Genomic DNA, 23,786 nt, shown 5'->3' with positions numbered 1-23,786 from the left:
ATGCCTAATACAATTGACATGATTTAGAAACAGCAGGGAGGTATTGTATAAAATAAAGCATTTTATGCTGTTCAAAATATTTGCACAGAAAAGAGACAATAGGACACGACCTTCAGAGCCATATTGCAATGGAGTCTATTTACTAGCTACATAGCTCTGAAATATTTAAAGCTGCAGTGTCCTTCGCTGTTTTTATCTATGACGACAAAGCAGATCAATTGCAGCTGAAACTGGGCCACATAGAAGATTTGCAATTTTAATGCAGAATGAAACCTGTCATGGAGTGAAATCCATTTTAAGTTGAAATAAGCAGAGCATGCACTTGCAGTTCTACCTATACAAGGTGAAGGGAATATCGAATTTCTTCTAGATTAGTATTTTTAGTCTCAGGTCAAAATTTTCTGTTTTGAAATGTAGTGAAATCATTTCTGTATGCTTTCTCTTTAGGTAACCACTTTCTCAACAAAGTATTAACTCAAACATTTTCAACTTATCAATATGCTAAGAACAGCATCTAGGTTGACAGTATTAGAAGCAAAGAAAATAAAAATCAAACACCACCCCCACCTCACTTTATGAGATTGTTGAAATAAAATATATGCATTCCTGTGCACTTTCCAGTCCCATTCAAAGAGGGCACCTTATAGTCAGCCTTGAAATTTCATTTTGCTGCTTCATTCTGGTTAAAGGGAGAGTTGCTGATTTTTTATTGGCTACCTTAAATGAAGGCGGAGTGGCTTCTGGTGAACTGCTGGTCAATGTCTCTGAAGCACTGGAGTCTGGAGAAAGATTATACTTTAGACACAGTATGCCTGGTAAAGCTGCTATGCTGCATAGCAACACAAAAGCTAATTAATATAGCTCCCAGTCATTTTTTAGGAGTTGGAAATGTGTTTCAGTTTACAATTATTCTTTTATTTAAATTGTCTACATGTAAGACATTACAAATTCTGATAGAATTGAATTAGTAGGGAAAACAACAGTAAATGGACTTACTTCTGTGGTTTGCTTGGTGAGGTGCATCTTTAAGGAATACACAACTTTATTATTGTGACTAAATTGTCGCAAATTCAACTAGTGGATACTTATCACTAGGGAAAAAATAATAGATAAATGTTTTTAAAGTTCTTTTGAGTTTAAAACTAAGGTTTTGAAAAGCTAAGGTATTAGCCAACATGTACATCCAGAAACTTGTTTTCTTCTCTGTGAATTTAACCAGGTATTTCCCTGTTCAACTGAAATCAAATACTTAGACTACTCTCAGCACCAGCTGGAATAAGAGTCTGCTTTCAGCCACTCTGAAAATTTGTGATTTTTTTCCTATTAGGCTGTTTTTAATGTAAGCTGCTGAATTTTGCACACAGGGTTATAATATGGTGATGTTGATTGCTTGTATACTTAACAAATTGCCAAAGAAGTCTTGAAACTCTACTATCAAGAGGCAATTGTTTAGTTACATTGATAAAAATGAAATTCAAATTCATATCAGGCATTAGTGCTGCCTGGCTTCTGGCTGCCTTTTTTTTTTTTTCTCCTTCTTTTTAAATCTCTCCTTCCCCTCCTCCCCCCAGTCCTTTCCCTTCAGATATTGGGCAATATGTTGACACAGTAACTTCTGTTTGTCAGCACTATCAAGAAATTCTGGCAGGTTTATCCGTGTACATCTGCCACCCTTCATAACTGAGCATTTTTGATCTGCTTCAGAAATACCTCTCAAACTGGCTAGCAAGTCATCAGTGAATTCTTTGTGTTAACCCATTCCTTTATGTTGCGATTATAAGACTTTAAAAAATTGTTTTATATTTAATTAATTCATTAAGAAGATAGGAAGCTCAAGATGTTCTAAATAAAATATTAGTATGTTCACTGGTTGAATTAACATCAGCGATACTGATTTTTTTAATTCAGGTCTTTGCAGTGATAAAAAATTTTAAGCAGAAAAATTGTATAATCAAAATTTGTTATCTGAGTAAGTAATAATTGAAGACAGCTGATACTCACCTACTGATAGATCTAGTTCTAGGAAAGAATGTTGAATTGGAAAAATGTTTCATATTAGAGCATGCACATAAAGCAGTATGCTGCATGGCTTCTTCCCTGAATTTGTGTAATACATTAGTGTACCTTGCATGTCAAGCCCACTCGGCAGCTCTCCCAAGGAGCTGTCCTGCAGAACATAGCAGAACATTTAAAATATAAATTGATGGAAATTCTGTTGGCATCTGCCTTGTGATTGGTGTTGAAAGGCAACTAAAAATGCTTTGAAGGAGACGTTTTTCATATACTTAGGAAAATAGCACTAAATGAAGATACAAAGCTGATGATTGAAAGGAAATAGAAAAGAAACAATCAGCCTGGAATGAAATGTAGTGTAACAGGTAAGAGCTGGAGAAAAGATCTCAGAAATAGATATGGAGTAAGGCCAGATATGAAATACAGAAGCGTGGCCAGTTCATTGTTCTTAACATTCTTCAGCTTCTGAGTGGTTCAGGTGAAGGTCCTCTGTTGCGACTGTCATGTGACAAGCAGTAGTGCTATGCCATTATGCTAGGTGATCCTCATTTCTGGCGTTTGAGGTTGAGTGGTACAACCTGGTTGTCCCTGGGACCTGGGCAATGGTTCAGCTCTTTTTTTACAGCAGAGTGGTGGGGCTTGAAGAGAGCCATTATTTTGTGCTTCTGAGGTGCTCCCAGAATTCTTTCCCCTTCACTTGTCTCAGGTATATAGTGTGTTTCTTCTGGCCATGTGAAGATACTGGGGTTAGGAGGATTCATAGTGCCTGAAGTAGACACTTGGAAGCATGGATGAGAAATTCTCTTAATGGTGGAGAAGATAAAAAGGAATTAAATGTTTGGATACCAGTTTGCTAATTAAGAAAGCCCACCCTGAGGATTTTTAATAGTAATAACACTATAACAATTTCCCAGAAATTGTTTGAAATTTTGCTGCTTTCTGAGTAACATTCCTTAGAAACAGGGAAAAAAATGCACAATTGCGAGTTTTTTATTAAAAAAGAATAGCATTTTGGTGCTCTGAAGATTCTGGCGTACATCAAGTCATTCTTGGCAGCTTTACTGATAATTCTTTAGCAGAAATAAATAAGATGGTATTTATTGTGTATAAATACAGTTTTAACATGCTGTCATTTGCAGGGAGGTGTTTTGGTGTTGTTTTTTTTTCTCATTGATTTCAATAGAATTAGTCTGGGCCCAGGTAAAATTACAAGCTAAATTTAGAAATTATATGTAACTTCAATATTTCATCCATAAACAAAATGCAAACCCAAAAACACAGTGTGTTTGTGTGTAAGTATATATGCATAAATACATGTTTGTACGAATATATATTTATGCACTTAGCTATAGATACACATTAGCAGACACAAAGTACTAAGTGTTGTACTAAGCACACTGTGTTGTTTTTTGAGTGAAATGAAGGGCAAGGGAATGGCCACTGTATTTATAATTCCAGTGTGACTTTTGGTTGATGATTAACAGACAGCTTCTTACCTTAAGAAGCTGCTTTCTTTAAACCTTTGAAGTTCTTCAGGCCTGTGATACTAGTCCATACTTAGCTTGCTCCATGCTAATACAGATTGATACTCATATTATGTGCATCCATGCACATAATGATGAATATATACATTTCTTCATAGGCAATGAATTGGCTGGAGCTTATTTGTCATAGTCCTGTTTCTTAACACTGCAGTAACCTGAAATGCATGTTAGGGTATCTCATATATATGTATGTGTTTATTAAAAATGATGACAGAATTAGAATGAGTTCAAGTACTGGAACATTCACAAGCATAATATATGGTTTTAGATTTATGAGTAAAGGAGTTTTACTGGCTAATACACTCTGGTGACTGTCATTTCAAAACCTGTGTTTAATTTTAGATTTTTGTTTTTTCTTCAACCAGAAGTAGTTATATGAAATATTTGAAGATTTTTTTGAATTTTTTAATTTTTTTTTAAAGCACTATATTTCCTCAGTCTAAATTTGCCATTCTGGGCTCTGGCTTCTTAATAGTTCAGCAGGTGACCATGCTTAGTATCATTACTGGTATCTTGAAAATTGTTTCATAATGTGTAGCTTAATCTTAATTTTTCTTACATGGTGACACACAAGTATTGGCAGCCTGCAAGTTTATGAACAAAAACAACAAAAAAGAACCTGGTTGTTACAGAAATAATTTAGTCTGCTCTTAGTCTGCTTATTTTCCTTATTCTTTCTTACATGCTTCTCTTGCTACTTATTGTGATAGTTAATAGTAACATGAGAATGCATGTCATGGTATCTCAGTAGTCATGCAGTATAGCAGATACAAGCAATACATGATGTTCTAGCCTTAGGGGTTGTGAAGTATTTTACAGTTTGTGTTTGAACTTCTAAATATTTGTATTTTCAAATTAATGAAAATACAGTAACAGTACAGAAGAAAAAGCATACAACTTTCATATTTAAAATATGGTACTTTGAGCACCAGTTACTTATTGATTATTGTCTTGATTTTAAGTAACCATAGAATCATAGAATGGTTTGGGTTGGAAGAGACCTTAAAAAACATCTAGTTCCAACCCCTTTGTCATGGGCAGGAACACATTCCACTATACCTGACTGCTCCAAGCCCTGTCCAACCTGCCCTTGAGCACTTCCAGGCACAGGGCAGCCACAGCTTCTCTGTGCAACCTGCTCCAGTGTCTCAGCTCCCTCACAGTAATGGACTTCTTGCTAATAGCTAAGCTAAATCTACCTTTTCTCAGAGTAAAGCCATTACCCGTTGTCCTACCACTATACTGAATCATAGATAAGCCCTCAAAAGCAGTGAAGGTAGAGCTAAGGTGTAAGTTTAGTATGCAGTTGGTATTCTGAGCAATGCCATATATAGGCAGAACTTCCTTAAAAACATTAAATGTATTAATATAGAACAACAAACTAATTTTTCTTAAAGATTTGGTAAAGTAATTATCTGCCTGTGGGAGGTAAGGATGAAGAGAAGATGAAGGGCATGGCAATTTATTTTAATATTTCCCTCCTTGGATCATCTTTCTCATTTTTAATTTTTTTTTTTGCCTAGGGTCATTACTAAATGTAAGAGGAAGAGAGACCTGGAAAAGTGTTGTTTTCCTGTTCCAGGTGATTTTCAAGTGGAAAATATGCATTTGCTGAATGGATGGTGGACATTTCCATTTCTTAGAAGTTTATAAAATAGCTCTCCTTTCATTAACATCACTTATGAGTGATTCCTGGCTGAAGCATACCAAGGGGAAGATAAAACATAGCACTGCTTCATTTAAAGTTATGTAGTGATCTTAAAATGTGTATGTTTTATCTGATTTTTGCTTGGACTGGGTAGAGTCTTTAAGAAGACTCTGCTTTAAAAACCTTCTAAATTATTCTGAAAAGCAAAACATCATACCAAAACTATCCAGTGATGACCTTTAAGAGAGGCCCTAAGGCTCTCTGGTCTTTGTTTTACTTTTTCCTACTGATCACTTGAGATAGTGTTGTAAATTTGAATATATTATTAATAAATAAAAGATGCTTATAGAAATTTACTCAAAACATTATTCCATATTATTGCATAAACTCACACAAGAAATAGAGGCCTTTACAAACTTCACTGTTTTTCCCATCATATTTTTTATCATAGTAACATGTTATTTAAGGACAAGGATCTGTTCATGACCATTAGCATAATGGCAGTTAGCAGAATTTCTAGATAGAAGTATCTCCTTTCTCTTTATTTTCCTTATTTCTCCCAACTTTGTTTTCTTAACTTTCAGAAATCAATATTGAAAGCTTTTTGTGTATAATTGTTGGTTGCAATTAATTGCTGAAAATGGAACACTGTATTCTTTACGTATAAATGAGGGCTGTTTACTCATATTCCATATTTTCAGGAAAATCATGTTTTGTTGTCAGAAGGTTTCAAAAGTAGGTAAAGAAATTCTGTATGATCTTCAAATGGGAGGAACAATAGAAGTAGGTGGAAGTTACTGCCTTCTCTCAGAGGTGGTGTGCTCTTCTAACCTGTTGCAAACCCAGTTAAATGCTTAATTTAGCAAGATGCTGCGTGAAGTAGTTCTTACAATTTCTCATCTCAACCTGCTTGTTTGGTATGGTGAGGTGGAAATAAAATTTCAGAAAGGGCAGGAAACAAAGTTTTCTAATTTCTGTTTACTCAGTATAAGGTCAGCTAACTTTTCCTAAGTGTTCAGATGTGTTTAGAGATTTTTTTTTTTTTTCCTCCACTAGTCAGCAGCAAGAGGGAATAAAACATGTAGTATGAGAGAAATAAACTATGCATATTTCAAAACTGTAGGCAAATTATCCATTCCTAGTAATAGTAGCATTTTGAATATAAAGCCAAATTAGGTATGTACATTTATAATCTATATCTATAAGCAGTTTTTCTTCAGGAAAGAATTGTAATTAACTGTAACACCTGCTTTAGAACTAACTTGACAAAGTAGCTTTGGCTGCTGTTGAGATAATTTAAGATTATTTGCCTTTTTACCACACTTCAGCTAAACCTATTTTGTCAGCAGCTCTGTGAGTTGAAATCTAATAGTTTTCCATTCTCCTTTTCTAACAGTATGTTTAGACTTCACAGTTTTTATGCTATTGTGACATTTTATGCATACTGTAACTAAATTTAGGGTACCATGTTTTATTTCAGTCTTTATTCTTTATTTAATTCTTCCTTCTTTCATTAACTAGAAAATCTGAGACATGCCAAAGCACTGCTTTTAATCAACTATTAGAATATTATAGATACTGATAATAATAAGCAGGTGTCTCAGCAGTCAGATAACTGTACTATTTTTGCGTCTAGAAACAGGTCTTCACTTGTGTAATCTTTTTATTATTGTAAATTTTAGAATTTTAAAAATACAAGTTCTGAAATGTCACAGAAACTTGGTCCACATTTTCATTTTCTTAAGTTTCAGTTATATGATTGTCTTTTCCTGCAAGTTCCCAGTAGCATTTATAAAACACAGCTAATTGAAACCTTTCTTTTCTCCATCATTTAATGGGGCTTTGTCTCTTTACTTTTCAGACTCATCTCAGAGATAAAATGGGCAATTTTTCTAAGATCATGTAGAAGAGAAACATTGTGCTTATTGTGGTAGATACTGATCTGCTTTGTTACAACGGTGTTAGGAGAAGGTGCTATGGTCTCCATCCTATGAATGTAAATAATGAGGCATGAAGCTTCAAGAATTCATTTTCTTCTCAATGTTCAGTCTGAGAAGACTAAAAAGTTGGGGTTTTTATGAAATATTTAGCATTCATAGATAGCTCTTTGAAAACAGAACATCCATTGGCTGTCTCTTAAGTTTGCTGTTTGTGTGGATCTCAAATTAGGCACCAAAAAGTGAAGAAAACAAATTTTCACTCGTGAAAAGTTTTAGTTCAAGTTATGTGCCAATTATTCAGGAATTAAGAACTTTTCATCAGGTAAAATAAGCAAAATATTTTATTTCCTTAATTGAGACCAAGACTTCTTTCAACTGTGGTGTTCTGTGTACATCTTCCAAATCCTGCAAGAAACAAGGTAGAACTTCTGTAACAAACAACATCTTAATTGTTCAAAAACATCACTGATAGGCACTGGATGAGATAGGGTTTTGTCAGGAAAATGGGTTTGAAACTTAGACAGCTATAGTTATATTTGTAGAATCATAGAATGGTTTGGGTTGGAGAGACCAGTTCCAGCTGGTCTCAATAGCAGCATCCAGTTCTGACCTCCTGCTATGGGCAGGGACACTTTCCACTAGACCAGGTTGCTCATAAAAGCTCTTATCTTGAAACCTGCCGGGGATGAGGCATCCACAATTTCTCTGGAGAAGTGCTCCAGTCCTATGGTCATATTCATGGCTCTCCTCTGGATTCACTCGAGCATATGGTAGAATTTAAATTGCACAGGCAGTCTTACTTCTGCACTTCCTAACTTTTCTTTTCCTGCATGGCTTTGCAAAGCTTGCAAGAATTGTTGCTTTCTTATGAATTCAAAGACCTTAAGGAAAATACTTAAGCAAAACCACAGATTCTATTACATGTTAGGGTGATGACCTTCACATGATTCATCAGCCAAGTTGGATTCTTTTAATCAGCTCTACAGATTGTTCTTGATTTAACAAAGTTAATGAAAGTAGTATGTACAGAGCACATACTGTCAATGGGTTTCAGGTGTGGGTGAAGCATTATTTTGTGGGCATGGCTCCTTTTGTTTGTTTGTTTTGTCCAGTCTTGAGCTGTTCAGTTCCACTCCTTTCAAACTTCCCTTCTAGTTCTTTCTGTTCCTGCTTCTCGATCCCCTTTTTTACTGAGGCTTCCCATTTGAGTTGGCCTTCCCTATTCTGCTTCCTGTCCCAAAGCTTCAGGTTACAGGGGAAGGCCCAATAAACCCCTGTAGTCATCAGCTGAATCGTGTTTACTTACTCTGTGGGAATTACTTCTGGGCAAACTTAAGAGCATTAGGGGTTTTAAGTAGGTTTAAATAAATTCAGGGAGAATGAAGTTGTCAGAAATATTATCTAGAAGTTATACATTTCTAAAATTTAGGAATTTTAACCATGTGATAACTTAGTCTGAACATGCTGAACCGACTTTCTTTCCCCATCCCCACACCCTGCTTTCAAAATGTATGACTTGGGATGGATTTTCACGTGGGTTGACAGAAAACCATTTCTGACATAACATGAGAAAAGCATTATGTCATTAATGTGGACATTTTGCATATATGTAATTTTCTTTTATGTCATAATTGTTAAGTGGATGTTCCAGTGAAATTCATCATTCCTACATGGAAGAATTACTGTGAGGGTGTTCATCTTAAAAAAATTCACCCTAAAAAGTTATTTTTGGCAGCACTGTAAGCAACTTAAAGCTGACCTTTTAATAAGAAATGTCAGGCAACCTGAGAAAGTGATACTATCTGTAATGCATTACATTTCGGAATTAATCTCTTCTATATAGAGGAATGCCTCTTCAAAACAAAGAAAATCACCCATTGAAGCATTCTTGTTTTGTTCTCCAAGTGGCAAATGTTTGTTTTTTCTTTTTGTGAGTAAGGTTTATTTTCTAAAGGAATTATAGCTTCTTAGGAAATTTGGTAAAAATAAAACACAGCAAACATTTATTTAAAGAAAATATATTTAATGCTAAAATACTTGGATTAAATTAAAGGTCATAATTTCTTGCTGGAAGTAGTTGCTTCATTCTGCTTGAAGCAGTGGAAATGTTTTAGGCTGTTACTGCTTTTGTCTGGTAGTTATCAGCAAGGGAAAAAATAAAGGGACTTGCCATATGTTCTTGAACAATTATGTCATTCCTATCTGATAAATCTTAAAAAGGCCAACCCAGTGATTTTGGCTTGATTTTGAAGGATAAAGTTTAAAGCATCACTATACCATCAGTAGTACTACATTATCACTACTGACTAGTTTGCTTACACTGTATGTGTAGATAAACTAAATTTAGCAACCAGGAAGTAGAACCACCAAACTAATTTTCTTCCAATTTTTTATTATTTTTTAAATTAGTGTGTGTCTCTCCTCCCAGTTATTTCTTTAATTTTCAAAGGTCTTAGTGTTTATGCTTATTCTTTTACATGGTTATAGTGAAAAAATGCAATTTTTATGTATTTTTGTGTATGTTCTAAGTTCTTGATACAATGGTGGGTATGTGTTAAAATGTGAATTGTAGGGTTTTTACTTCTTACAAAGTCTTAACCTCCTAAAAGGTCTCCTGGATGTTTCTTCAGCCTTAAACTTATCATGCTTCTCTCTTTAACTAACCCCAGATAATAATAAATAAAAAGTTAAACCCAAGTTGACAGTTCTTTTGCTTTGCTGGTAAATTCAGTAATCATTTTTTATTAAAACCTCACTGGTATCTAACTGTGAAATGCCATTTTAGTTACATCACAGACATTGTATATATCAAACAGTTCTTACCATGAAAGCATTTAGACTGTTAAACAACAACAACAAAAAAAAAAAAAGGCATGGAATGAGTGAATAGTTTTGGAGCTTGTGCTAGGTATTGTTGGACCATCTTCTCAGCTCAGCTATGCCGAGTGTTATCCTTTATAGAGATATTTTTACTTTCCCCCAGGATGGTGTTTTATGGAATTTTAGTTTTATTTCTTTATGCTCTATTTTACAATTGCTTTTTCTGATGATATTTAGGACAGTATTAAAAAATACATTTAGTTTGGCTTACAAATTCATTCTGTTAAATTAGAGTATCCAAGAACAGTGCTTTTGCAAGATGCTTCATGAAATTTTAGATAATCTGTTTTTCAAGCCTCACCTTAAGGCTGACATGACCAAGATTATCCAGTCATTCTTTTTCTCTGTTCTATTTCTAACTTTCAAATTTTGCTACTTCTTTCCTATTAACCTAAAAAAAGATATAAATCAATCTTTTCAGACCATAAAATTAAGTATTAAAAAGGCAGTGCTAAGATGAAGATAATTTTACTGGAAAATTTAACCCTTATTTATAAGAAAGTACTTGTGCTTTAGTTTGAGTAACACATTTTTTCTCATGTTGTGTAATATATTTGTTTTTTAATCTCATATGGAGGTGTGACAAGGTCTTCTTGAATTGCTCTGAGCAATTCCTGTTTATATATTTACTGGTAGCACATTGATTGAGGTCCAAGGGAGCTTTTATCTGCTTAGTTTTTCAGGCAGATACCTAGAATTTAAAAGAGATCTGAACTTGTCAGGTTAAGCATGTGTTAAGCAGCTGGAAACTAGGTAGAGAGTTAGCAGCATGTGACAGACAGTCATGAAATGTTATATGACCTTACAGCAGACAACCTATCATACTTCAGAAACCTTAAATCTGCTAAATTCCCGTGTTCCCTCTGGTCTCCCAAGGAAGTGTTTTCCAGAGTAGTACTAGAGCTTTTTTAGGTGTATCCTTAATACATATTTTTACTTTTTTTGGAGATTTGTTAAAAGCATTAATGAATTACACATGCAGGTAGCTATTGTTACTACCATTTACTATGTGACCTTTACAGTAACTATACATTTGTAAAGAGTTAATAAATGATTAATGTATAAACTGACTGTTGGGGTCCAGCACATTAACAGATGGCTTATAACCAAATCTAGTGCCATCTATTGATATGCTTAGTAACCATTAAGATGTATAATAACCAAGTCTGTCAAATGTTTATAACATACTTTGTGGGTTTTAAATTTTCTTTCATCTACTCATAAAGATACCTTTTAGCTTTAAATTATGATTGCCATAACAGTCCGACCTAATATTTCATCTCACTCAATAATTCTCTTACTCACATATTCTTTCTGGGATCATATTATTTCTTCCTGCCACACTTAAAACAAAGAAAGAAACAAAACCGGACAAACCAACCAAACAAAAAATACAAACAAACGAAACCAAAACCACCAGCAACAGAAATTACCAAACAACAAAATCCTCCCAAACAGTGAAACCTCTCACGGTAACTGCAAAGGCTTTTCCTAAAATACACAAAACCCTAAGTAGCAGCAGTAGGAAGACTAAAGCAGAACGAGAGGGTGGAGGAAAAAGTCTGGGATAGGAAAAAGTGGGATGAAGCTGTGGCATTTTCATATGCGGCAATCGAAGATGACAATATGCCCATTGACTTTCTGTGGATGAGAATTTCTGCAAATAAAATCTTGTGAACTTTAGGATGGGTTTGACTTTTTGGCAGTAAGGGTCCCCAGCTTGGTGGTTCCTGTTACTTTTGCGTGGTAATAAATGAAGCTGTACCTGTGATTTGAAAGTGGATTGTAGTAGATTTTACAGTTTGTTTGGAAGGCTTCACTTTCTAGAGAAAGTGGGAAATTTTCTTGCTATTTTGCTTGCGTAACAACCTTGTTTGAATATAAAATTGAACTGGCCAATGTTTCAAAATACAGCTCTCTCGGTCCTTGGCTCTATTGGGCATGTAGAGGAAGGAGAATAATTTAAAAGAATAAATATAATGAAAATAGTTGGTGTGAGGTTTTTGTTGTTGTTGTGTTTGTTTGTTTTTAAAATGAATATGGATGTAGATAGATGCTAAAGTCCCCCAAACAGAAGTATCAGGTTTCGCACGACCTGCAATTTTGTTTACTTTTTCACACCTAACATTTATGCTTGTGGTTTATTAATTTTCCAGATATTAACTAATTCTTGTCTGTCTTCTTTCTGTGTGTTTTGCCTTTTTTTTTTCTTTCTGGTTAATGAGGTCCCAGTTTGTAGTGAAAATTGAGTCCTTGAGGTCATGACCTTGTAGTCATTGCTATTAAGTATCATCCTGCTTTGCTGCAGTTCTTCAGATTAATTCAGTTCTTTCTGTATGATGAGCTGATCTGCTCTGCATTGATGTTACGTATGTTGTAAATATTATTAATGTTCCTACTTTATTAACCAGCCTTACTGATAAAGTTGGTCTTATGATTTGCCTAAAGGCAAACTCCATTAGTAATTTTTCTTCAGCAGATTTCTCATTTAGCGCTATCAGTTCTTTCCCTTTTTGTCGTTTTCCTTACCTGAGTTGCACTCATTAACATTTTTACCCATTTATGTAGTTTGTTTGTAGCACTGTGAAATGCTGTATTTGAAGTCCTTGTTAAAGCAACTGTATCGTATTCTTTCAAGAACCAGAAATCCAGTGTATTGCATCATAAATGATGCATTATCTCAGCTATGTATTTCTTAGAGAAGCAGTCCCTGAATTTCAGTAATAAAAACTAGAAACAGTGTTTGTCATATGTAGTTCCATATCCTGCTTCAGTTATTGCAGTTCTAGTTTTGTTTTGGTTTTGGTGGTCAGATATACACAGTACTGACATTCTTGGACTAGCTTTAGTTGTTCCACTGACTGTGCCTTACTGACTCTGGCTGCTTTTGATTACAGGCTTCAAATGTACCCGATATTATTGAATTGGATAGGTGATACTGCTTTGTCTCTTACTGTTTGCCTGTCTTTACTATTTACCCCTGTTTACCTGATTTTCCCCAGTGTGAAGAGTGATTATGGAGGCTACATTATTTTTCCTGGCTTCCAATATGTTTTTGTTTGTTTTTATCCCACGTGATAGACTTTTCCCTGGACGTTCATTGTTGAACATATTTGTGCTGACTTCTTACGGTTTTCCTGAATGTACTCTAAGCAGCTGATCATCCTGGTTCTTTCCTTCTCGCAGCATTTCTTAAGGTGCCTATATATATTTATTATCTTGTGCAGAAGAGGAAAATTCTATTGCAAGTTAGGCAGGCTTTTCTCTCCAGACATTTTTCATGTCTGGAGCAATCTTTACTAAATTTGCTCTGTGCTAATCAGTTTAGCTCTTATAATGCTTGGGATTCTATGATAGATTAGGTTCTTGGTAAAGTCTCAGGATGCAGAACGTTTGCTGCGTAACTGTTCTCAATCCCCATTAGGAAGAAGGTGTCAGAGTGCAATTTTATGTGTACCTCTTTAAAGGTACAGTTCTTGTGCCACAATTTGTCATGCGTATTAATAATTCTGTAATAATGTAAAGTTATGACTTGGACAACTTAGTAATTTTAGTAATTAAAAGTATATGACAGCTAATATGTTAAACATTTTCTTTAAATCCTGCTGGATGCCAAGTGACATTACATTGAAAAGGTTACCTTGTCTTCTCTGGGAGCTGTTTTTCATTGAGTGCTTGTGGCCTGATTTAGGGATGTATGTAGATACTGGTAAAGGACCCTACTTTTCATCTTGCCTCCCCCCCTTACTGAACAACTATTCCCACTATACATTATCTTGATTTCCTTTTAAAAGTAAAGGGTTGTATTGGCATTGAAATGGCAAAATTACTGTCCTTTCTGAGGGTAGTTCTCCAAACCAATAGGTGAAGCTCCTGTATTAACAGATGAAATGTTTTACCCCTTTTCTGTTGAAATATGTATTTGGATTTCTGGCACCTACAAGTTGTTTTTTCTGAGAAGGCACTATTTCCTGAGCCCAACAGAAATGGAACAGGAGCCTGACTTGAAATATGCCAGTTAGGTATTATTTTGGTCACATTGTTCTTGAAAGCACAGTGAGTTTGGGAGCAGGACAGTATTTTGTTTGTCATAAGGCTTGAACATTCCTGTGACACTTTTTGTAAGCTTACCAATATATCCTGTGTCCCCGATGTACAGTAAAATCCCGATGTACACAAAATCGCTGTTTCTGTTTCAGATAAATCCTTGAGATTCCTTCACTGTGGTGGCTATAGTAAATGACAGCAGACAGTGGTGCTCAGGCATCTATTTGACACTTATTAGTTGTATTCTCTTCTATCTCCCATTTTGTCTCATTGTCCTGTAATATTATGAGACAGACTGCTCCTATTGTAAATCTTTCTGAGACAGTAGCTACCTTATACAGTATGTCTCTACCGTCTTTTACATTATGTCGTTCAGAGTGCAAAGCATAATCATTCAGACCCTTTTGTGCTCTAGTGTCCCCAATGCTCCCTTCTCCTCTCTGCAGTCTTTGCATTTTTGTAGTGCTTTCATCTTGTGATTTGAGGTTTGCCCTTAACTCAGGCTGATTTAGCTGGTGAGGTGTTCTTAGGCCAATGTCAGTTTTTCCTTGCTATGGAACATGGGCATCATTCTACTGAACAGAGTGGTAGAAGCCCAAAGGTAACTTACCAGTGTTGAACTCTTGCACAGCAGGCCGATGAGCCAGTTAAATTATGTCATTGTAATAGCTGAAGGGTATAATGAATGGCCTTGTAAATTCTGCTGCTGACATATTTTTTTTTTCCACTTGCTTGTTTTTGTGAATTGATGATCATCTTGGGTGTAACTACTTTAATCCTGTATTTTACAAGTGTTAGAATAATTTATTGTTGGAATCAGTAACTATAATAGAAAGTGGATACATCAGCTTTTTGAGATGCATTCAGCAGCAGGACTGATGAGCAGATTTTTATCTAGAGCATCACATTGTACAAAATATGACTAAACATAAATCCTGTCATTGAGTGCTCAGTCAGTTGTAATGTCATCTGTTCATTCCCTACAGTAGTGTAATAGGTGCAAGAATAATAGCTGTTTTGCAGTTTCTTTTGACTTTCTGGTTGTTGTGGAGTTTTTGTTTGTTGAGGGTTTTTCTAAACACATTGTCTAATTGTTTTGATGGCATAAGGAAGATGTTTGAAATATTATATTTTTCTTTGCTGGTAATAAACAGCATTCCCTATTTGAGCATTAGGTTAGGAGGTTTAAGCATTTGACTAGGTGCTTCTTTGAATCTGAAGTGGAGAAAGAACACTAATGATCATGTAAGGGGAATGCTTGGCATATTACAAAAGTCTGTATTGGAAGAACAGCTGTGGGTGTTTCAAAGAACACAGTAAGTTGGATATTGTTCAGTAAGGCTCTCATGAAAGAAATGAACAATATAATACAGAAATTCATATACATTTCTTCTTCTTTTTTTTTTTTTTTGCATTAATTTTATATCCATTAGGGCCATATTGTGGTTTGGTCTCTGCAACTCCGAAACATGAATTGCCTATATCAGGGAAAAAGTTAATGTCTTCCGCTCAGTCTGCCATGTAGCTACCTCCTTTATTTAGGAAGAGGCAATGCAAATTCTATTACTTTCTTTGCCACAGTTTGCCATCAAATATTGAATATTCAGTAACTAGTCAGGATATTCTGTTTAAGCAGTTACGATGCCAAATCTTAAGGCTATAAATCCTTAGCATTTTTAGATTTGGAGCATATATTAAGATTTGGAGCGTATATTAAGTGTGTACAAAAAGGGAATCTCATCTTTAATTGCAAAGTAAAACAACCATAAACTGAATAATATATAGAATTACAAAGCCTGTTGTCTCTCTTCCTATTTCGATGCTTTTTAGTTCATTTGGAAATAAAAATTGCAAACTTTTCTCTGAAAGATTTTAGTTTTCTTTAACATTTTAGAAATCAGAGTTCATAAGGAGGTGAAGTTTGAATTCAACCTTTACCTTTCTTTGTGGAAAAAATTGCTTGAGTAGGTAATTTTCAAGGCTTTTGGATTCAATCTGAGTTCTTGCATGTTAGCTGTAAAAGATCTTCTAGCACAGAAAAGATTATTAAATATTGTTAACTAGAGTTCTGAAATGTTATTCTTCAAATTATAATGCTTCTGTACTCTTCCATACACAATCAGATATTGTTTTATATTTATATTAGATTTCCTTGTTTTTCTTAAGAGCTCTCTTTGGACAAGGTTAAAATAATTCCCTTTTTGCCCAGTGAGCTTGCGAACACCTGTGAAAGTAAAATGTGCTACAGTCAGTAGTGAGGAGGGACAAATCTGTGAAAAGTTGATGTATTTCTTCTGTGGGCATTCCAAGAGCAATAAGAACATGAGAAAACATTCCCCTTTTTGTTCCAGTAAAGGAACATAATAAATCCAGCTTAGTTTTAATACTATCCCAAAGTAACTGGAAAGATCAAAAAAGAAAGTGGAATTAAAATTCCATTAAGACAGTAACTCTGCTGTGATAATCATTATCATGGGCATAGACGAATTCACTGTTTTTTCTCTCCTATCTGCATTTTATGCCTTCTTATTCGTGTAATTTTATTTTATATTTTTATGAAGTCCAATGCAAAGAAAAAATTACTGAAATTTCTGGTTATTCTAGTTCTGCATGTGTCTGTGTTGTCAGTCATGTTGCTGTTGGCAGCATTCCAGCTCCAAGCTGCAAAGGAAGTAATGCTTGCTATTTACAGGTTTTCAGTTCTTTTGCAAAGTAATAGTTTTACTTTACCATGTGACCATACTCCTCAGATTTCTTATTTTTTTACAGATTTTTTTTCATAATTTACTGAGAACGCAAGTGAGATTACTAAAGGTGCTAGGAGCTCAAGGCTGCTCAGGGAGTATTTAGAGCTTGCTATGTATAGTCATTCATGTGCACCATCATGGCAGATTGAGCATGTCCCAAGTGGAACTTCCATAATACTTTTCTTGCAGTTGCTGTTTTTACTGCTTTGGATTGGGGTGTTGGAGCAAGACAAACTGGTTTTCCTTGTGTTCTTAGTGCTGACCCGTGCTGCAGGTGCTAGAACAGAGTGAGTGAGCCCAGTTTGAAACAGTGCTGGCATTTTACCTTCTATTTATTCAAAGCTGTGCTTCTGTTGACTTCAGCTTTAGTTGGCAATGCTTAGCAGTCCTGTGCAGCTAAATCCAGGCTTATGTGAGGCCCAGAAGAATGAAAAACAGCAGTGACCACAGTGAAGAAGTTTGCAGTCATAGGAAAGTTGTTTAAGCCGTAAGAATTTTAACTGTTCCCCAGGATGTCATCTCTTCCTTCAGGTTGAAATGCTACTTAAAATATCCTAGAACCTAGTAAGTAAAAAAAAAAAACACCTGAGGTGTCTGTGAGCCTAACTGGAGTTTTTGTTATCCTGCTGGAAACAGTTAATATTCAGTGAGTGGAGGCCATCTTGTTGCTTCGCAGAGTTGGGTTGTGTTGTGCCACACACTGGTGCAGGAAGCTTAAATGTAGGGCAGCATGAAAATCTAGAGCACTGGAATAAATTACTGAAACTGAGATATTGTTAAGAATGTAGGTTGCTTGGAAAGTTAATAGGAAGTCAGCAGATGGACTGAAATACATAGACACAGGAAAATGTAACTTATGGAAGGGTCAGTATGCACACTGAAAAATAGGTAGATCAGGTGTATCTCAGCTCAATGTCTATTTTATGCTTCAGATGCAGATGACCATGCTAACAAAGATTCAGTGCTTTCAAAAATACGTGGTTAAGGATTTTGAATATGGGCAGTAACTAGGCTTGGGCAACATGTGTTAGATTCCTGACATGCCTTCTCAGAGTAAGACTTTTCACTTCGTAACTGTAGCTAAATTAATGAATGGTCAGATGTCTCTGCTGCCATAGTCCTCTGCAGAGACAAAACACAAATACACAGCTTCAGTTTTTAGAACAAGGTGCATGTTCTCTGATGTCTCTGCTATGGGATATGTTGGTCATTTCCTGTTTTAGTTCATAAACTCCAGTTACTTTGGGCTACCTGTTCAAGCTGAAAAAAAAGTAGTGAGGAATGCAGGCTGTATTAAGGTCCATTTAATACCTTTTATGGCTCTAGTTATAGATCTGGTCTTGGCTTTGTCATTCATAATGTAGTGATATTATTTTCTCATTCTTTACCTGTCTCTCTTACACAAACCATGTCTTTACTGGTATCTACTGGGAGGCAACTGAGGTAATGCTAGGTATGCCTTGCCCTTACATGCTCATGCTATGAGTCTAAAGGGGGCAGGACAAAGCACACCACATTACAGGGTATGAAAAAGGGAAAAAGTTCTTTTGATTTCAGATGATACACATACATGTCAATTACATACTTAAGGTACTGCTAAGTAATCTTTGTTTCATAAGTAAGATAACTTTAAGAATGTCTTTTCTCCTCCTGGGATTTGCTGACACACTGATTACACCTCAGCTGTCTCCTGGAATAAGCCTAGAGATAAACAGGCCTCTTCAAAGCACTGTTTTGATTCCTTCCTGGAGCTGCTTCATTATGTGTATTGGATGGAGATTGAAGACCTCTGAAAAATTATTATGGTTGTGTAATTAAAGCCTTGCATAATACATATGCAGAAAAGTGTAAAATGCAAATTGCTGTATTTTCTCATTGTACTTTAGCATATTGACTCTAAACTTTTTTGGCAGAATTACTGTTTGGGAGTTTTTAAGTTAAAAGACAGATTATAGACACTGTCTTTTGTGACATTTTTACAAGTAACGTATTTAAAGATAAACTTCAACTAAAGCTCCATTTTGTTTTGTGATCCTTCAAAAATCTGATCCTGCATATGCATTTGCAATTTTTCGCTATGCTTAACTTTGCGCTATGCACTTTGACGAAGTCTGTGTCATGGATGAGCATACAGGTAACAGCCAAAGGCCTGGGATTTAAAGTTCTGGGACCCGTATATTCTCTAAGAGTTATTATTACTAAGCTGTTTTTCAAGACTAGAGTATCATAAGAACTAAAATATGTTGCCATATACACTAGCAGCTAACAAGGAAGGAGCTGTTGTCTATGCACAGTTCAACATGGATGGACTGGGCTTAATCTCTTGCTAATTTAGTGATTGCTGTGTAGCCAAAGGCAGTGCCTTGCAGCTGGAAACGTCTTTTATCCATAATGTAGTTTATCTAAGTAGGTCTTAGGATCTTGGTCTTATCTAGATGATCCCAGCAGATTTTCCAGACTTGCTGGATTTTGAAACTTCTTCCCAAGGTTTTTTGTTCTGCTTTATCATCCTTTATTTTATATTTTTATTTTCATTCATGGTCCTAGTTGAAGAACTTCCTTGCAAAGTTCTCATGTGCTACTAAGGACTCTTATGAATCGTTTCTGTTGTTGGGATTGTTTGGCAGTATATCGGTAACCTGTGGAAACAATGCAAAAGGCAGATCTGGGAAAAGGAACAGTATCAGTTCACAAAACCAGGAGAACCTGTTCATGTGGACAAATAAGGAAGCATCATCCTGTGCATGTGTGTGCTGAAGCACCAACCTTCTTGGAAGAAATTGCAGAATTTAGGAAACAAGCTTGAAATCTGCCAAGTACAAATGAGTTCCTACTGAAATGAAAGCTACTAATTGTAGTAGCCCTTTTACTTAGGAGCTAGAATGTTAGTTCCGACTTGTTCATTTTGTCATCCACACTACAAAATCTGTAGTCAGCATGCATTATACTTGCATGTGCCACAACAAATTTGTAAAAATCTGTTGTGTCTAAATTTCTTGTTTAAATTCGTTTACTGAGTTTCTTTTATTAAATTTCTTTTCGTTTACTAAATTTATGTACTTATTTGCTCAAGTACTATAGTGGGAAGTGTTCCAGTTGCCTAAGTAAAGGGGGTTGATTCAGTTGATCTTCCTGTGTCCAATGTGGGTCTAATTTAATAATGTTGCAGGTTTGTATGACTCTTACAAGGTTAGAAAGATCCTGCATTCTAGCAAACCCATCCAGTATAGCCTTGCCTTCATTGCTATGCTTTTTTTGTCCCTTTTTTCACATGTCCATGTGCACAGTTCTATTGGAAGCTTTAAAACAAAGTAGGATGTCCCAGGCATTTGCTGCTATAGTGGCATACTTAAAATATAGCATATGTATGTTAATAAAAGGACAGTTACATTCAATTTGCAGGCTGTGTCCTCTTCTGAACTCACTCCTTCTGACCTCTAAGACTGTAATTTCTGGAATGTTTGACGCTGGAACAAACTATCATTGTGGCAAAAGCAGCAATCCTGCCCTTTTGCTCTCCAGCAAGTGTTGGTTTTGCCAGCTCAGCTCTGCTACAGCTGTATAGTAAACCAGATCAGGGGACTGATCTAACTGAAAAATACTTCCCCACCCCTATTTATGATATAAACTGTGTATTTGCTTTCATGCTTTTTCTTCAGAAATGTGCCCTACTTCAGTACTGTAACACCTGACCTGTATTCACAGTATAGGTATATAAAATGTATTTGTAAAAAACAAATAGAAAAAGACAACTCAAATTCTTGCTTTGAGGGAGTAATACAGAACCTATTTGATCAAGTCACTAATATAGCACAAGAATGGCATGTTTTTACATTTAAGTTATACTTTTTCTTTTCTATCTACCCTTGCATTTTTGTTAAGGAAGTGAATATGAAATAAACCCTTGTACTACACATTGCTTTGTTTTCTTTTGGAGGGCTCTTTCCTCAATATCTGTTTTAGATTTCCTGGGCATCAGTTTGACTTTATATTCGGTATGTATTGATGCACTTGGATAGATGAACAAGTACACTTTTAAATACAGCATCCAAATGCTGGCATTCTAAGCAGCTGAAGAAAACTTAAAAATCGTCAACAATGAAATTGAGAATCGGTGAACTCATTTCAACTTTAATGCTCAGTATAGCTTCTAACAGAAATCAAGTATTATTCTTTGTACATCATATTTGACTGCCAAAAAAATGCTATAATAGATGATATGTGTGAAGAGTACAGTGCTAGTTCACTTATAGAAAATTGACATGTTGGAGAAGGGAAGCTGAATCTTCAGTTTAAAGTAGGCAGACTGTGGGAATATGAGATTTTTGCGGTAAGATGATCTGTATTTTGGAGCTTTCTGTAGCAGCTAACTTAATAACATGTGCATTTATTTGAATTCCAGAACAGGAGTATTAAAAGAAAGCTGAATTATACCAGTGAACTTATTATCTTCTTTAGTTTTATTTAAAGACAACCTAAGAAAGAGAGTTCAAGAGAAATTATACTAAGAGAAAAATTTTGTTACACTTTCAGTGGATGCTGCTGCTTTTTGTCAGAGGATTTTTAAATTGTATTCTTTAAAGCAGGAAGATTATCTTGAAGAAACCAGTATGTGGAAAACATTTTTCCATAATTTTGGGAGCATTTTACAATGAAGGTTTCATTTTGCACACTAGAATGTTATACCACTCTTGATTAATTGTAGCCTACTACAATGTACAAAGAAAACTGCTCTTTTAGATACTTGTTCTTTACTGTTTTTTAGTAGTAGTGATAAGAATAAGATAGTTAATGTTTTTTAGAAACTGTCTGACTACAAGGGGCTGTTCTCTTATGCTCCCCCATTGTGTACCGTACTGTGGGTACATGGGCATGAAGAGATTACTCCCTCTATAACGTTGTTCCTGACCTTTGAAACTGGTTATTTTCATAGGCCTGCTAAAGGTTGGTTGTGGGTCGGTGGTTTGTTTCTTTTTGTTTGTTTGTTGGTGGGTTTTGGGTTTGTCTGTTGTGTTTTGTTAGGGTGTTTTGTTTTTTCTGTTTTGCTTTTTCTTGAAAACTAGAAACAGAACTACAGTGAATTTAAAATGAGAGATTTTAAAAAAATCTTGCTCAGGTTTTTGAGTGCCCTTATGAAAGTGTTGCTTTTTGTTTTGTTTTGCATCTGGTGTACTTTCCTCAACTCTGTGAGATTCATTTTAGATGTCTGAAAAATTGCTTGGTACTTTCTGGAATAAATGTGCCTGCTGGCATCTTGAGCATTGCTTGCTTTTGCTCTGATGTGGAGGTAGCACTGTGATGCAGATGATGAAGCTGCAAAACAAAAATCTCTGAACTCTGAAACAGTTTAACTTCTCAAATGTAAACATTACTGTTGCTTTATGTCTAAGTTCCTGTTTAAATGATGTTTAGAATTAACTAATGTTTGTATGTGTACTTTGAAGATATTAAAAAGCCTCCTGCATAGCTGTACTAGTGAAAATTGCAAAATGAAAGGGTATCAGTTTAACAACTGTAAGCTTGTATTTATCAATTATTTTTGTAATATAAAAAGTTCTATCCAGAAGAAATGTAGAATTGGATGCTGAAGTTTTCTAAAATAAGAAATGAGCCTGTGTTAGAAAATGATTTTTTCTAAAACAGTTTCTTTTCTTTTTGTTCCTTTTTTTTCCTTTCTCTTCTAGGACCGGAATAGGCCCTATGACACTTTTAACTTGCACTCTTTGGAAAATTCCTTAATGGATATGATAAGGACTGATCATGAGCCTCTGAAAGGTAAACACTACCCTCCCAGTGGCCCACCAATGAGTTTCGCTGATATAATGTGGAGGAATCATTTTACAGGTTAGGAATATTCATATGTCCATGCTTGCTTGGTGTTTAAACAAAAATCAGCTTTTCAGTTTCGCTATAAACTTTTTGCTAATGAATGAGTTGTCAGTTATGAAAAGCTTCTGTTTTCACATCTTAAGATAATCATCTGTACTATAGGAAGATCAGGTAAAATCTGCATACATTTCTTGTGAGTGCACAAGCGTTGTAAAAACTAACTGGCATTTCTGAAAGTTGGTTTTGTGTAACAGCAAATAGCACAGTTGTGTCTCCTGCTGCAGTCACTCAGTTCAGAAAAGGTGTAGTGAAACTGAAGTCCAATTGTTTCTTCAATATCTTATTCAAAGTTAATGTGACTTATTTTGGGATCATCAGGTAGTATACAGGGTTCTAAAACAATCACTCTACAGATGTTTCAGGTTTTGTTGGGGTTTTTTTTAGGGTTTGTTTTTTTTTTAAGTATCTTAATTTGGATCTCAAACTGTTAGGGGAACCAAAAGCTATTAGGATGTTGTTAAATGGCGGGAGAGTTTTGATTATTTATGCTACTAAACTGTGTTTGTTCTACCAGCTGTGGCATTGGAGATGAAACAAACCATTTCTAATACTCAGCTGATACTGAATAATGAAAGGTGGTGGCAACATTTCAATGAACAAATATTCCTGATTGACCTGCACACTCCTCTTCTTATTCTTTCATTGGTTAAGTTTAAAAATAGGCAGACATTCTTGCTTACATGCATTCTTGCTCACTTTGAAGATGGTAGCTAATACTAAGCTGTACACAAAGGAAATATGATTACGAAACACTGAGAAGTCAGGACACTGGAATTGATAGAGAAGAAATCCAGTTGTGTGTGGCCATGCTAATACTTATATACACACTTTCCCAATGTCATGATTGCCTCATTTGCTTCCCTCTCTATTTACATATTACATAGAAAAACACTTTTTCTTGGTCTGAGGTTTTGTGCCTTTTTCACTGTCTTTCTGGATACAGATTTTTTGTGGTGTTTTTTCTACAACCATACCAAACTGGATTCTGTGCTCTCAGTTCTTTTAAGGTGGTGCTCTCCACTGTTACCTTGAAATTTGCTGTGCTGTATGCTTCATCTGTCTTTAGCCATTATTCAGA

The 23,786-nt window shown here is 35.3% G+C and overlaps 1 protein-coding gene across 12 annotated transcripts in view; it reads left to right on the top strand.

The window, feature by feature from the left end:
* CPEB3 (cytoplasmic polyadenylation element binding protein 3) overlaps nucleotides 1-23,786 on the top strand; it is a 93,185-nt gene that overhangs the window by 9,599 nt on the left and 59,800 nt on the right. For 7 of the 12 annotated variants that reach the window (XM_061459141.1, XM_061459142.1, XM_061459140.1 and 4 more), the window contains exon 3: nucleotides 22,504-22,663. The exons of 2 other annotated variants lie outside the window; for them this stretch is intronic. In XM_061459141.1, coding sequence (XP_061315125.1) covers nucleotides 22,504-22,663 — 160 coding nt within the window. The remainder of the gene's footprint in view (nucleotides 1-22,503; nucleotides 22,664-23,786) is intronic. 3 more of the 12 variants (XM_061459145.1, XM_061459139.1, XM_061459138.1) reach the window with 1 other exon arrangement.

Source organism: Pezoporus flaviventris, unplaced genomic scaffold, assembly GCF_033815535.1.
Source record: "Pezoporus flaviventris isolate CSIRO_AGI_PZ_B2104156 unplaced genomic scaffold, CSIRO_AGI_Pfla_v1 ptg000029l, whole genome shotgun sequence".
Lineage (NCBI taxonomy): Eukaryota > Metazoa > Chordata > Aves > Psittaciformes > Psittacidae > Pezoporus > Pezoporus flaviventris.
The sequence above is the reverse complement of the archived record's forward strand: the minus strand, read 5'-3'. Positions and strand labels throughout refer to the sequence as shown.